The 15,794-nt window shown below is 41.9% G+C and overlaps 1 protein-coding gene across 9 annotated transcripts in view; it reads right to left on the reverse strand.

Annotated features, from left to right (window-relative positions):
• FRMD4A (FERM domain containing 4A) overlaps window positions 1-15,794 on the reverse strand; it is a 703,559-nt gene that overhangs the window by 113,875 nt on the left and 573,890 nt on the right. For all 9 annotated transcript variants that reach the window (XM_060397374.1, XM_060397375.1, XM_042230562.2 and 6 more), the window contains 2 exons: window positions 12,526-12,582; window positions 11,633-11,655 (listed from right to left, as the gene is read on the reverse strand). In XM_060397374.1, coding sequence (XP_060253357.1) covers window positions 11,633-11,655; window positions 12,526-12,582 — 80 coding nt within the window. The remainder of the gene's footprint in view (window positions 1-11,632; window positions 11,656-12,525; window positions 12,583-15,794) is intronic.

Raw genomic sequence — 15,794 nt, forward strand, 5'->3', positions numbered from 1 at the left:
AGAAACAGTGACAGTGAAGTTTATGAATCTTGGCTTTGAACAACCAACTGGAAAGAATAACTCAATTTGTAACTGCTGAAATCAATAAACCCAAGTCTTGAACTGTTATCACTCAAGTGGCAAGAATTTATTGATTAATAATCAATAGGTTGAATGTATTTATGGAGCCCCTGCTATTAGGACGCAGTGTAGGAAATATTAAAATAAAAAGGATAAGACATAGTCCTCAGTCAAAAGATGCTCACAATTAAGGGCATGGAGCAAGAGGTACAAATTAAAAGGCAGCCGATGACATGGGCAGTACTGGATCATGTGGATTCAAACAACAAACTGAAACGCGTGGAGGAAAGGACGGTCTCTGTGGGCTCTAGTGTAAAAGCAGGCTTTAGGGCAGGACCTTCATGAAGAAAAGATTAGGAATCTCATTTTTCTTCTTAGTGGAATCCAGCAGAGTATGGAGGTCAGGCACTATGAACTGAAGAGATCAACCAGGGTAGGTGGTGTATAATAGGCAGCCTGGCCAAATAAAGGGCAGACTAGGCATAAGATTTTGAGGATCTTCCGTGCCAGGCTGGCAGAGTCCAAGTTTGGGTAGGAGACATTTGTCAGTCACTGGAGCTTTTCAAACAGGTCGCCTCCTTATGTTTAGGAAAATTCAATTCCCAAGCACAGCTTGGGATCTTTACTCGTGCTATTAAGACATAGCTTAAAGAAATACTCAGGTCCCCAAACACCCAAGAGCCCATAATAATGAGTTTTTGGGTCTGATCTCTGTTTATTAACTATAAGCTCCCCAAGAACAGGGATTTGATTCACTGACTCATCAGTGCCTAGGGAGGCACCCTATGGGTTGAATTTTACTGGATGCAACCGTAAGAAAGGCAGTTAAGCTGAGGCACGGATTTGGGTTTACTCAGACTCATCTAAAGCATATTTGGGGAAGGATGGAACTAAAGGAGGAAGGGATTGTCTTACCCACTAAACACTCATTTGTTGGCAAACAAGCATCCCTGATGAGAGTCCCAGGCCTGACATCCTGGCTGGAGCAGCAGTGGCTTTTCGAGCGCTCCCCCAGGGCAAGGTGACACACAGAAATACAACAAGAAATCACAAAGGCGTGAAACCCGTCCAAATCCATTATATTCTGGAAGGGATCCAGGGCTCTTAAACCTTCCCAAAGGACAGCTATGTAGAAACGTCCTGTTTGCTTTTTTGCTGTCTGTAAACATCTGTGATAACTTAGAGGGGGACCGCCCGTCAGGCGATCTGGCCAAACTCGGACTGCAAATCACAAAGCTGCCTTAACAGGACAGCTGGTCACTCTATCTCCAGGGACTTGGGAAGCTGAAACCAAAAGAATGTACTAGAAGTGCCCAGCTTTCTCTCTCAAGATCTTCCACTTGGACATTTCCCCCAGAGTTCAGGGTACCTGATAAATGCCAACTTATAAAACACTCTAAAACAGTTTTTGGTTCCAAACAAAGGTTAGGTTCCACTTTTATTAACAGAAAAAGAAAAAAGGTCTCTTTGAAAGTCACTTGCTAAACTGAGAGTAAAACTGAAGTCTTATTTTTAATATTTTATTTTATTCAAAACTTTTAGATAGTGATTAATGTTGCCAGCAAAAAAGTGATCTCTCAATGCTCTGTTGGTCTTTGATTTAAGGCTCTTTTTTTCTCCTTAAGATGATGGACCTTGCTTTTACTGTTTACCCTGGTCATAAAACACGGGAAGTTTGAAGGACTTACTCTGGAAAACTAAGCTTTCTAGCAATACATCAACTAGGGGATTTGCCACACACACACACACACACACAAGCAGCTACAATACATTTAACCAAGACACCATAAAGTGAAGAAAGCAAGAATTAAACTTGATAGGAGTATTAGCAAAATCCACAAGGTGCATGTGAAAGTGAAGTCGCTCAGTCGTATCTGACTCTTGGCCACCTCATGGACTGTAGCCCACCAGGCTCCTTCATCCATGAGATTTTCCAGGCAAGAATACTGGAGCGGGCTGCCGTTTCCTTCTCCAGGAGATCTTCCTGACCCAGGGATTGAACCCAGGCCTCCCGCATTGTAGGCAGACACTTTACCATCTAAGCCACCAGGGAAGTCCTTGTTGTCCTTTAAAAATGAGGGAATGCTTTTTCAGAAGATTCCTTCTGGGTCACGTAAGATGTTCATAATTTACAGGGCAAAACTTGGGCAAATAGAACTGGCTTCCCATGGAAGAATTCTTCCTGAAACCAGTGGTTTTGAGGCCCCCTGGTACTAAAACGCTACAGCACGAAAGCCAGAAGGCCACATTAGTGTTACAGAAAGGATGAACGGGAAACTCAGAAGCAGTAACAGGCAGCTGATGTTCTACCAACTCTTCCATATTTCGTAAGTGTATCATGAAGGTCAAGTTCTCCAGGAAGAGGGGTTTCATAAGTAAAAAAGAATATTACGGGTCCTCATTAGCCACAATTCCAAAATCTGAAAACCTGTAAGAAATAAAGCCTTCTAGGGACCTCCCTGGTGGTCCAGGAGCGAAGACCCAATGCAAGGGGGCCTGGGTTCAATCCCACATGCCACAGCTAAGCACAGGCACAGCAACTACTCAGCCCACACGCTGCAACTAAAGAAGGCCGAGCACCGCGTGAAGACCCAGTGAGTCAAAGAAACAATATAGAAAAAACCCTTCTAGCCAACTGGGTGGCAAACCTAATGTTTGACCTTTCTCTCTCTTCCACTTGGTGTGAATGTCCACATTCTGATGCGGAAGTGTGAACAGACTGGGGTCCAGGGGCTGTCCCAGATATTGTCGTGGGTGTTACAGGATAGCCTGCATTACCATCTAAAACCCACACAGCTCTCAATTCAGAAACACTGGGAAAAGCTTCAGAGATTGGGTCTGTATTGCTTTATCCAAGGGTACAATACATCTAGAAAACTCTGAGACAAATGAATAAGGAGCCTTGTAGATGATCTCTGCTGATTGTAATTAACCATGAAAGAAACAATTTCTCTCCTTTTTTCCTTTTTTCTTTTTGTGAACCAAGCTGAAGTTCAGGTTATAGCACAGAAGATGATTATCTCTTCCCTATCACATCCTCTCTCAGGGGTGGAGGGAGGCTCACAGAGCTGGTGGCTGGGGGCAAAGCTTACGACGTTTCTCTTGTCGTGACACTTGGAGACACCTGGGAAGCACTCGGAATCCCTCTGATTTTTCCAGCATGGGACTATGGATTCCAGGCATGCATCATGGATAAATATGCCCCACTAATTTGCCACCTGGATGGAGGGGCAAAGCCAGTATGTATGTGCCTTTATTTCTGATGTTAAAAGCTAATTTATCTAAATAATGATTTCTTTCTCGATTAGTGAGTTTGGTTTTCTAGGAAGACAGGAACAATTTTTGTGAGTTTCTAACATAGCTGTAAACTTGTAAAATTCAAAGCAAGTTAAAAATTTTTTATAAGCCTACAAGGTGAGGCAAGAATTTTAAGGGCACAAGAAAAAGCAACTGATTAATTTTCTACAACATTATGCTTCTGAGACAGAATCTTAATTCTGAACAACTGACATAATGTCATAGTCGTAAACCTTTTTGCTGTTATCAAGGTTAACTCAAAATATAACATTGATATTAAAGAAATGCTTAGCAAATGAGACAAGCCGTCATAATACACAAGTTCTTCTTTCACTTTTTACTTAAACAATTTCCATAGGATTTGAAGAATATCATCCTGCAAATTACCCTATCTGAATACTTTTCTATGTTTGGAAACTGTGAATTACACACTTGAAAAGCTCAGTGAAACGGACTGTTGTGCACAAAACAAAGCTTTCTGTAATAACTTTTCCATTTGAACATTTTGTTTCAAAATTTCAGATTCCATTCCTTTCAAAAGGTCCTGCTGGTGTGAGAGATTCCAGCTGTTTCTCTCTCAAGTCCTTTATAAGTCAAGGGAAAATATCACATACTCCTTTCTCCTTTCTTGATAAAATAATATATGAGATTTATATACATTTAAATTCTTCTTACAAAAACTCTTCTTGGGGCTTCCATGTGTTTCAAGCTTAACAGATGACTTTTTTTCCTAGGAATTTTCCAATAGGGAAATTTGTAAGTTTGTGTATTAAAGATACTAATAGGTTATGTAAGTTGTATTCCAAATGTTGACTCTTCCAAACACAGCTGTCCAAGTCTTTTTCTTTTTTTTTACTAATTATCTAAAAGTCTCAGTAAATCTATTTCTCTTACTATATGACCATACCAGCTGCTTTCTTTCAAGAGGCCAATTAAAACACTGTAGGAAAATATACCCCAAATGATCAAATGCTCTAAGACTGCTATAAAACTGAGCTCTGACTTGCAGTAGTAAAACCACTTATGTAAGTGCAAAGTAATGATGCTGGAGGCTCAGAATTGTGATTTATAGACTGCCGCCTGCAATTAATCAGCTTTCAATGCTCTTTTAGCACAGCAAGAAAATAATGCTGTCATCTTTTAAAAGATAGTAATCTATATAAATGTTTATGTTACCAAAAAAGTCTTTTAGAAGAAAGTCAGCCCTTTGTCTTCTTTTCCTGTTGATCTTTTAAAGTTCTTCTTTTAACCTGTATGTGTGTGTGTGCTGAGTGGCCTCAGTCATGTCCAACTCTATGCGACTCTATGGACTGTAGCCTACCAGGCTCCTCTCTCCGTGGGATTCTCCAGGCAATAATACTGGAGTGGGTTGTCATGCCCTTCTCCAGGGGATCTTCCCAACCCAGGGATGAAACCCTGGGTCTCCTGAGTTTCCTGCATTGGCAGGCGGGCTGTTTACCACTGAGCCACCTGGGAAGCCCTCCTTTAACCTATGACTGCCTAAAAGGCATCACCTAGTCTGACAAAAAGACAAAAAAAAAACAAAAAACAAAAACCAAACCACAACACCTACAAGCCTGGAATTTTCAGATACCAGTAAGCATTATTTCATTCCATTAATTCACAAACGCTCTTTAAAAATGCAGAACAGATATCACACAAAAAACAAAAAAAATCAAGATGGTATATTTTTTCCCCACAGAAATTTCATTTTATCTCTCTGTCTTAGTGAACACATGGTCCCATGGTTTACAGAAGATAAAATATTAAAAGTTCTTCACTTTTTTTTTTTTTTTTTTTTTTGCTTCTAACTGCTCTTCTAGAGACCTAAGGCCAGGCAAGTTTGTGGAAGCTGAAAGGAATTTTTTGGGACAAATAAATACTCCAATTGCTCATCTAAAATGGAGTTAAAAATCAATTTCTTTTGTTAATGAAGGACCACTATTCATTTCTCTTGAGGGAGTAACATGCTGCTCTGTATCTAAAAGTAGTATTATCGTTATTAAGGAGAATTAGAAATCTGCAGGTTGATAAATCAAGGTTACAGTAAGACTCTTACTGACCCTGGAACTCTGAGAGGCAGATATTGTCTCACTAGGACCAGCCCATAACCTGGTACAGGTGTCATAGAAACTCCTTTGACTCTGGTTGCGGTGTTTATTTGGAACTGAGAAGCTGCAGATGGAGGGCAGCTTGCTATCATCTTTAAAGCAAGCACATGATGAGCTTTGCCTAACAGGTAAGCAAAGCGTGACTCACAGATCTTTACATGGGATTTCCTCAGTACAAGCCTTTTTCAAGTGCTGACTGCTTATTGGTCCTCATAAGTCTTTCAGTGATTAGCACGGCTTTTCTGATAGCTCAGTTGGTAAAGAATCTGCCTGCAATGTGGGAGACCTGAGTTAGATCCCTGGATTGGGACAATCCCCTGGAGAATGGAAAAGCTACCCACTCCAGGATTCTGGCCTAGAGAATTCCATGGACTCTATAGTCCATGGGGTCACAAAGAATCAGACACGACTGAGTGACTTTCACTCTCACTTTTCATTAGTACATCCGGTTATCTGTAGCAAAGCTATTTCCAGGTCCCATCAGGTGGCCCCAAGTAACTGAGCTGTCCTGATCTGGTTTCTGTAAATCTTGTTCACAAAAAATTCTACAGAACCTATTTTATTTTTTACTAGTCCCTATTAATTTGTGGATGATTCTTTATAGCAAAGGTAGTGTGATTTGAGAATTTATTTATTTTAACCTTATATAAATTTGACTTCTTTATTTTTTTAAAAATTATATATTTATTTTAAAAATAATTTTATTAAAGAATGACTTTATTTATTTTTTGGCTGTGCTAGGTCTCCAGTGCTCCATGGGCTCTTCTTTAGCTGTGGAAAGCAGGCGTTTTGCTCTCGTCGCGGTCCGCAGGCTTCTCTCACTGCAGCGGCTTCTCCTGTTAGCCCAGGTTCTATGGCGTGCGGGCTCAGCAGTTGCAGCACGTGGACTCAGTGGTTGCAGTTCCTGAGCTCTAGAGCACAGGCTCAGAAACTGTGGTGCACGGCTTAATTGCTCCAAGGCATGAGGGATCTTCCCATATCAGGGACTGAACCCTTGTCTCCTGCATTGGCAGGTAGATTCTTTACCACTGAGTCACCAGAAGCCCCTGAATATTTTAATTTATTTATTTGGCTGCCCTGGGTCTTAGTTGTGGTATATGGGATCTAGTTCCCTGACCAGGGATTGAACTTGGGCTCCCTGCATTGGGAGGATGGAGTCTTAGCCACACTGGACCACCAGGGATGTCCTGGCAGCATAAAGTATTTTTAATCAATTCACTGATCTGGTAAAATGTTTAAAATGATCTTTTTTCCTTTTTTTTGGTGGCCCACTTCAGAAGGGCTGACAGAAGGTAAAAAGTGAGGCTATTCTCAAAACCAGAGTATAAAGATTAGACACTAGGGTTTTCAGTTAAGATCTCTTTAGGGACAAAAGCAAAAAATAAAAAATAAAAAAATCAAGTTCTGTAAGTAGTAACTTGCTTAGTACAGTGTACTAAGAAATCTTCTATTAAATTAGAATGTAACTATACAATGTGAGGGCTTCCCTGGTGGCTCAGAGGTTAAAGCGTCTGCCTCCAATGCGGGAGACCCGGGTTCGATCCCTGGGTCGGGAAGATCCCCTGGAGAAGGAAATGGTAACCCACTCCAGTACTCTTGCCTGGAGAATCCCATCAACGGAGAAGCCTGGTAGGCTACAGTCCATGGGGTCGCAAAGAGTCGGAGACGACTAAGCGACTTTACCTTCACCTTCACCTATACAATTTGAAAGTCCTGTTCAGTTGATTAAATTAGGTGTTCCCTGCATTAGCTTTTTGTTTTTTTGACCTTTTAAAAGGTGAGAATATTATTTTTCTACAGAAACCTAATGTTTAAAAAAAATTTTTTTTTTAAACAAGAAAAGTCAGGGTTTGGCATTTAAACCACTGCAGAGTTTGTGGTGAATAAAGTACATATAAATCCTGGAAAATGCATATTAGCTAATGACTACAGGAGAGATAATCTCAGGAGAGATTATCAAAGGAGAACTGTTTGTTTTCAAAACTGTGTTGAGCCTTTTCGCCCTAATATTGCCTATGTAGCTGCCATGATGGACAGTTCTTAGGCTATTCAATTGTTTTTAAACAGAAATGCCAACTCCACTGATTTCCTCATTGCTGATGGACATTCATGTTTTCAAACATATGCATGTACCAGGAAATGAAATATGATAACTACATGCTGTGCTAAGGAAAACACTACAAAGGAGAAAATATTATTTTTAGATAAGATGATTTCCTCAACCTTTCAATATATCTTATGAATTTGCCCACTCTATGCCAGAATACGGACTGAGTGACATATATTTCTCCCTGTTGTAAACAACACTTAGTATTCATCTATACCTCTCTCACTTTCTTTCAGCAACACTGAACCCAAGATTTCATTGTTAAGTTCAATAAGACAAGGAAGTGAACAATTCCATTAACTGGAAAGAAAAGGGGGTTACGTAAGAATCAGCCTTCAGGGGTCTGCTGAGCAAAAAGAGTCCAAAAGAAGAAACAGAACAGCTGTGAGTTTCATGAGAAAGAGTAGTTATGGCTCTGGGCTGACCCTACATAGTTCTTATTCTAGTAAAGTAATATCAGCACTTTCAACTTCTCCCTTTTGTTAAAAAAACACTTTTCTTCCTGTGCATCAAGGAACTTGCTCCCATAGATGTGGATTTTTTTTTTTTTCCCTGCACTGAGCAGCTTATAGCATCTTAGTTCCTCAACTAGGGATTGAATCTGGGCCACAGTAGTGAAAGCTCCAAGTCCTAACCACTGGACTGCCAGAGAATTCCCATAATACGTAGAATTTTAATACTCATTCTATGTAAATATAATCTGTATCTATTCCCTGAAATGTAAATGTATAGGATAACAGCATCCTGGGCAAAGTAACCTTTTAAAAAGGATGGCAGAGATTCAGGATCTTCAGGCTATGAAGGGGCTACCCAGGAGGCTCAGTGGGTCAAGAATCTGCCTGCAATGCAGGAGACGCAGGTTTGATCCCTGGGTTGGGAAGAACCCCTGGAGGAGGGCATGGCAATCCATTCTAGCATGCTTGCCTATAGAATTCCATGACTAGAGGAGCCTGGCAGGCTGCAGTCCATGGGGTCACAAAGAGCAGGACATGACTGAAGTAACTTAGCACACACGCACGCACGGGCTATGAAGAGTTCCTTTGCTATTTGTGCAGCTATTCATTTAAAAGGTTATTGGGAAAAAAAAAAAAAAGGTTATTGGATCCTCTAGATTCCAGAAGGTCTCAGAACAAAGCCCTGGACCACATATTATAAAAAAGGTTTCCAAAGTGCTCTGTGTGTTCTAAGCTGACATCTTATGCTACAAATGTTTCTCAGGAAAATGCATTTTATTTACAGGATCTGTATATGAATCAAAGGCTTCCTAGGTGGGTGGCTCAGTGGTAAAGAATCCACCTGCCAATGCAGGAGATGTAAGAAACATGGTTTCGATCCCTGGGTCAGGATGATCCCATGGAGGAGAAAATGGCAACCCCCTCCAGTATTCTTGCCTGTAATATCCCACGTACAGAGGAGCCTGGCAGGCTACAGTCCATGGAATCACAAAGAGTCAGACACAACTGAGTAACTGAGCATGCACATAAGTCAAAGCTATTCAGTTAAACACAATTAAGAATGTAGAATCTGGCAATCATTATTAATAGAGCAAAAACCACATTCTCCAACACTAAATTCTGAGAAGGGGACATCTGAAACAGCTGATGTTCAGCCACCATATCAAATGGGGTCCACTTCAGTGTTATGGGGATTTTCCCAGATATGGATGGAACATACCAACAAGGAATTTTGAATTTTTTCTCTGGTTCCAAACTCCAGGACACTCAAACATACTAACTATGGACCCCTATGGAGAACAGTGTTTATCAGGGAATCCTATCTTCCATGATGTGAGTTTTATGCTGGGAGATAAAATGACCTTTTAGATAAGGTGTCTGACCTCTCCCCTCCCTTGACAGCTATTTCTCACTCCAGACAGCTGCTGCTACAAACAAACTTCGATGAACACTTTGACAAATGAAGTCAAACCAGGGTCCTTTGTTTCTCTGCAGCCAACAAGCTGGCATTCCACAAGCTCATGAGGGGGCCATGAGTTACTGGAGGCCAGGCCTGCCCCCCTCACCGCTGGTCACCCCTTGTGGCCCCACGTTCCCAGGATCTGTGGGGCCAGATGATGCTGTTCCTGGCTCACATTCCATCCTGTCAGGGGACTCTCAAAAATAAACAATATTTACAGCAGAGTTCAGAGCCGGTGAAAGAAAAGGGGGGTAAAAGTACCTTCAGAGTAAGTAGACCAGACGATGGAGGTCATTAGATCTGTGGTTATTAAACTGTTTTTCATGGGACTCCTGAGCCCTTTTTCAATAGATATGAACCTGCACTTATCAAGAGCCTCAAATGCAATGAAGGACATAAAAAACTAACAAATAAAAACAGAACAAAGTATAGTTTCTAAATCCTGAAAATGTTTCCCTCAACCCATTTGGTCAATGGTTATCGACCACCTACAATGTCCAAGGTCTCCTGCTAAGGCTATAAATAAACCTTTGTCCAAAAAAAATGGACTACCTCTGTTTCATAGCAAGAACTTGGGAAACCTAAATAAAAGGGGCCTGGAGGTCTCCTTCTACAAATAATCAAATTGAGCTGAAGGGACTATATTTTAGGAACAGGGGTCAGCCCACTGCAACCCACTGGCCAGATCCAGCCCCCTGCTTGTTTTTATGTGGCCTGTGAACTAAGACTGGTTGGGGGGAAAACTCTTAAGAAAAATATCTTAAAAGGTTGGGAAAAAAGTCAAAAGATTATTTTGTGGTACATGAAAATGTATATGACATTCAAATTTCTGAGTGCATAAATAAAGTTTTATTGGAATACCGACATACTCATCTGACTACCTACTGTCTCTGGCTGCTCTGCACTTAGAAAGGGAGAAGTGATTAACTGCAACAGAGACTGGGTGGCCTGCAAAACCCACGTGTGCACTGGCTGGCCCTTTACAGAAAATGCTTACTGACCCTTGTTTTACATTGTAGAAGAATTGTCTTGCTTTTGCTAAGACATCTGAATGAGAACATATGCCTCTGCCTTTGTCAGAAAGCCTTAGAAATGCACGGGGAGTAGAGGGAAGGCAGCGAAGACCCGAAAACCTAGTCAGCATGAACTTGACAAAGCTGGACAAGTAGAGGTAGACATCAAGCGAAGTAGGTTAGGTTACATTTACGGATCAGATTCCCCAAAGTATGAGAAAACATCCAAGTTCTTTACTGGAGAAGAAGCAGGGATCCATGTTTTTCATACCACTTTTGTTAATTTCCTTTCAATGGGCCAAAATCCTATGCCCTGATGCTGTTTTTCCGTATATGAGGTTAATCTTTATGTCTCTAGGCCTCAAGTCTAAAGAATGGGCTGTTCTGGAGACTTCCCTCAGGAGTGCCTAGTAAAACAGAATCCCAGGAATGGTATCTGTTTTCGAGCAGACAGCTCTGTTGGTGGATGATGAACACCCCCTACCTGACTCCACTAAAGATTAGGAGAGACAGGCAATATAGCCCTGCTAGTCAATGGGCCGTGCTTAATGAAATGAAAGATTGAGAACGAAGTTTGTGGGTCTATAGAGTTATTAAAGCTGGGCACAGTTTTCCCCATGGTTAAGTCTGTTTTTGTTCTCTCCCTAATGTAATACCCAGAAAAGGAAGGAAAGTAGAAGTAGGGTATTTATGTTTAACACTTTCATGAAAGGTATCTTTTAGAGGCTAGCATTTTGTCTGTTCAGGGTTGGAACTAAAAGAGGGGAAAACAAGTCTAATGGCAGCCCTTTAGTAACTTTCATTTTCTTTTCTTTCCGTTTTTGGTCATACCATGTGGCATGCTCGATCTTAGTTCCCTGACTAGGGATCAAACCCACACCCTCGCTAGTCTTGACCGCTGGACCACTAGGGAAATCCCTAGTAACTTTCATTTGGTACAGGATATTCTCCTGCTATTACTACATCTTCTCTGCTTGATGTAATTTTTCCACTGACAAGTCTGGAACTGGATTTCATTGTTAATATATAATATTAATAAACTGTCCTCCTATGAAGAATAACAGAATAGTTTCTTTTCATACAGATGCAACAGAATACATTTTTAAGCCAAAACACTTAGGGAAACTCACCTAGAAAAATCTCCCTTTGCCTCCTGTAGAAGAAGAAAATTCAACGTCAGTGACTCATTCTGATTCGTGTTACAGATTTTAAAATGCACTGTAGAATCATGAACTCCTCTACTGAATCATTCCAACTGACTGCTATTTCATCCTGTCAGCTACCAGAATATAATTAAGGAAGGATGCATGCATTTACCACCTGAATAGGAGACAAACTTTAGAAAGTTCTATACAAAGAAAGCAATTCATAATGCAAAGGTAAGTTTCCACTTCTAAGGCCTGATCTAACTTTTTCCACTGTAAAGATTCTGAACCTGGACATGTGTCTGGGTAGCACTGTGTGTCTTGTGGTACTTGCTGTTCTGTCTTGTACTGTGGGCTTCTGGGGGTAGGGACCATGGAGTCTGTAATGAATCCAGCATAATGCCTGGAGCACAGTAGTTGCTCAATAAATCTTTGCTGAAGGAAAAAGTTAATGACATCATTTCAGTTCATTCTGCCAGTGTTTCTGATCTTGCCCTTGTGGCTAATATTCAGTGATCCCTCTTTTTCTGCACAAGCTTAAAGGTATTTTCCTCGTCTTTCATGACAGTGCTTCTCCTGGCAATTAAATTCTAGCATTTTTTACTTGGCTTTCTCCAGTGACCTGAAGAAAAGGGGGTCACCAGATGATCTCAGTTTCCCAATCTCAGGTTATACACACAATTTTCCCTTGCAGAGAGATACTGTCTTAAAATTTTGGACAAGAACAGAGAATAGAGGAGACACTGTTTATTGCTATGGTGTAGTTTCCCTAATAGTTCTTTCCTGCTTGGCTATAGCAACTGCCACACATGAGGTGTCTTATTCCTATATCTTCTGTGTATGGCCCTGGAATACAAAGATGGAGGGAAACAACTTACCTGTAAAATATACGAGGCCAATTCAAACACTACTTCACTGTCAACATCAATCAGCTCCTGAAAGGAAAACCAAGTAAGATAAGTTTGGTACTTTAACAACGATTTCTTTATGATCTCCCCCGAAAGAGGAGAGGTCTTTGTTATCTGAGATGTTACCCAGAATCTCAAACACCCATAGAACATCTTTTCTGAATTACTTGGACACAAACGCCCCCTGACATCATTTCTACAGCTCTTATAAGAGCTCCAGTGGTCCTGTGTCTACACAGTCACTTCCGGGGCTTCATCTCTAGGTCTTCGTGAGAAATTAAGGAGTGGATCAGTCTCCAGCTTTTTACAAATCTGTCAATCTGATTAATTGATGGATTAAGGTTACTTGATCACCACATGCATTTTTCTTTGTAAACTCTACTTCAGAACCAGTAGTAAGACTTTGCTAGAGAAAAGGTTATGATGGAATTATGACTCTTTAAAGTTACATAAAGTTAAAAATGCAGTTTCCCAGTTGTGTGAGACACATTTCTTCATGTACTCAATACTTCAAGGTAGCTGTTGACTACCATGATGTCAGAACAAATATGGGCTCTTCACTCACTGCAGAAAGTTTAAAACCATTTCTCTCAGGACTTCCCTGACGGTGGTCTAGTGGTTAAGAATGCATCTGTCAGTGCAGGGGACACAGGTTCGATACCTGGTCTGGGAAGATCTCACATGCTGCAGGGCGGCTAAGCCTGTGTGCCACAGCTGCTGAAGCCTGCACCCTAGAGCTGGTGCTCCACAATAAGGGAAGCCACCGCAGCTAGACAGTAGCCCTGCTTGCTGCAACTAGAGCGAGCCTCTGCGCAGCAATGAAGACCCAGCACAACCAAAACTAGTTATTTTTCTCTGAATTATAAACCAAATTCTGATTCATGGATTTGCTAATGATTTTTGTGTGGTCCAGGACTTGCCCCTGTATTTCAAAACAATGCACTGAAGCACACCTATATCTTTAGAGGGAAGGATATCCTGCAGGCTCCTTCAGGTTGAGGAAATTCAGAGATGGATAATAACGTTTGCTACCAAACCACCTTGGAGTGCGAGCTAAGAGAGACGTGGATGGATCGGGGACAATAATTCTTTATGCTTAACCAGCTACAGGAGCTTTACGGCCACTGTAATTGATACAGACTGTCAGTGCTGGAGTGTGGAGGAATGCCTGGAATTGCAGTCCTGGGATTACCAGGTCCCATCTGAATGTAAATCATTTAACAGTGGACAAATGATTTAACAGAAACACTGTCCAGGGTTTCCACAATGGATTGTTTCTACTCGCACTATATGCTTTTCCATTCCCACCAATCGACTTCCTGAAGTCACCGGTGTGTGCTTGTCGGTGTATTGGTATGTGTGCTCTGTCAAACATTTACACCGAGGTTGCAGGCGATGGTCAACAGTGGCTAATAGTTAACATCCCAGGAGAGGCCAACTCAAAACCGACCATCAGGAACAGCCCTGGAACATGTGCACATGGTTTTTGGTTCATTACTCGACTCATCTGCTAAAGGAAAACATCCACACTTTTGGGGAGGGGACAAATGTGGGGAGGGTGGACGGTGGTCATTTTCTAATTGATTTGGTTTTGCACAGTCCATTCTGCAGTTCTGGGGGGAACTGCCATCCCCTAGTCATGGGGCAACATTAATCATCATGTACCACTTTTCAGAGTCAAGCTACCTAAGATGCCCATTTAAACACTGGCCTGATTTATATGAATTTTTTCTTACCAACTGCATGTGTCCTCAGGATAAATGAAAACTAGCAACTCTAAATGGGGTGAGTTTCCACCTTCTCTGTCCTCGACCACCTCCCAGTGAAGATATTAAAAATACTGAGAATCAGAACATGATCAGTAAGAGTAAAAAGAATTGAAAAATAAGGTGGCGCAGACATCCCCCACTTTTGTAAAATCTGATGGGAAAGAGAGCTGCAGTATTCCTTCTCACTGTTTCTATTTAATATTGAGTTCAAGAATCTCAGCATTAGGCTTCCCTGATAATCTAGTAGTTAAGAATCTGCCTATCAATGCAGGGGACATTGGTTCCATCCTGGTCCAGGAAGATTCCACTGTTATGGAGCAACTAAGCCCGTGCGCCACAACTACAGAAGCCGACGCACCCTAGAGCCCGTTCTCCACCACAAGAGAAGACACCATAATAAGAAGCCTGCGCACCACAACAGAGTAGCCCACGATTGCCGCAACTAGAGAAAGCCTGGGTGTAGCAACGAAGACCCAGCACAGCCAAAAATAAAAAAAATACATCTTAAAAACAAACAAACAAAAAATCACGGCATTGTCTGTCCTCAGAGGAGTCAGTTCAGAGATCTAGGAATGGGGAATGGGGGCTGGGGAAGAGATCCTCCGACTGGGAAGAAAATTCTTTCCTACTTTGCAGTCTCTGCCCAATTCCCTGAGGTCTGTTTACAACACAAGGTTTACAAAGGAGAAAACCTTGCCCTTTGCATCCCTGGCCCTCCCAGGTGACGGTTACCTTTAAAGTTCCCCTGAGATGGAGCAGAGCTCTAGGCTTCCTGCCCACACCACACATTTCCCACTGTGCCTCGAACCCCAAGAGCGGAGTCCCCATGGGGAGGAGTGGATAAATGTTTCCAGGTGTCCACTTCCCACAGAACATTCGAGAGATGACTCCACCTTCCATCTTTCCTTTATCTGGCTTCTCTTGAACACAGGTGGCCTCTTTCAAGTGTTTCTGCTCAAGCAGAGCAGATTAACTGAAGAAGACCACAAAGAGCGCCTGCGAAAACCTTGTGCTTTCCTGGGGCGCTGGGTTTTCCTTTGACGGAGGACAAATCAGAGAAGGATAGGGAGCAGAAGGCCCTTCAAGGAAGGGGTATGGGTGCTTTCCCATTTGGCACCACCCACGGGCTGAACATGTGACACTACTCTGTGTCCCCAGGGCCCCGAGAGCCATTGGGGTGGGGGGCTCTGCAGAGCAGGGCTGTTTGCTGAGCTAGAGTCTTCCTTGGGAATCCAAGGTGGTCTGGAGGGCATGGATTCGTTTTCTTTTGAGATTCGCTGGTAAGAGGGAGATGCTGATAGGAGGGAAAGTGATGTCATGGGGTTCACATGTCCTCTGGACATCTGATTTACTGTGTTGTTTTTTAGTTGCTAAATTGTGTCTGATTGTGTCCAATTCTGCATCCACGGACTGTAGCCCACCAGGCTCCTCTGCCATGGAATTTCCCAGCCAAGAATACTGGAGTGGGTA

This window comes from Ovis aries, chromosome 13, assembly GCF_016772045.2.
Source record: "Ovis aries strain OAR_USU_Benz2616 breed Rambouillet chromosome 13, ARS-UI_Ramb_v3.0, whole genome shotgun sequence".
NCBI lineage: Eukaryota > Metazoa > Chordata > Mammalia > Artiodactyla > Bovidae > Ovis > Ovis aries.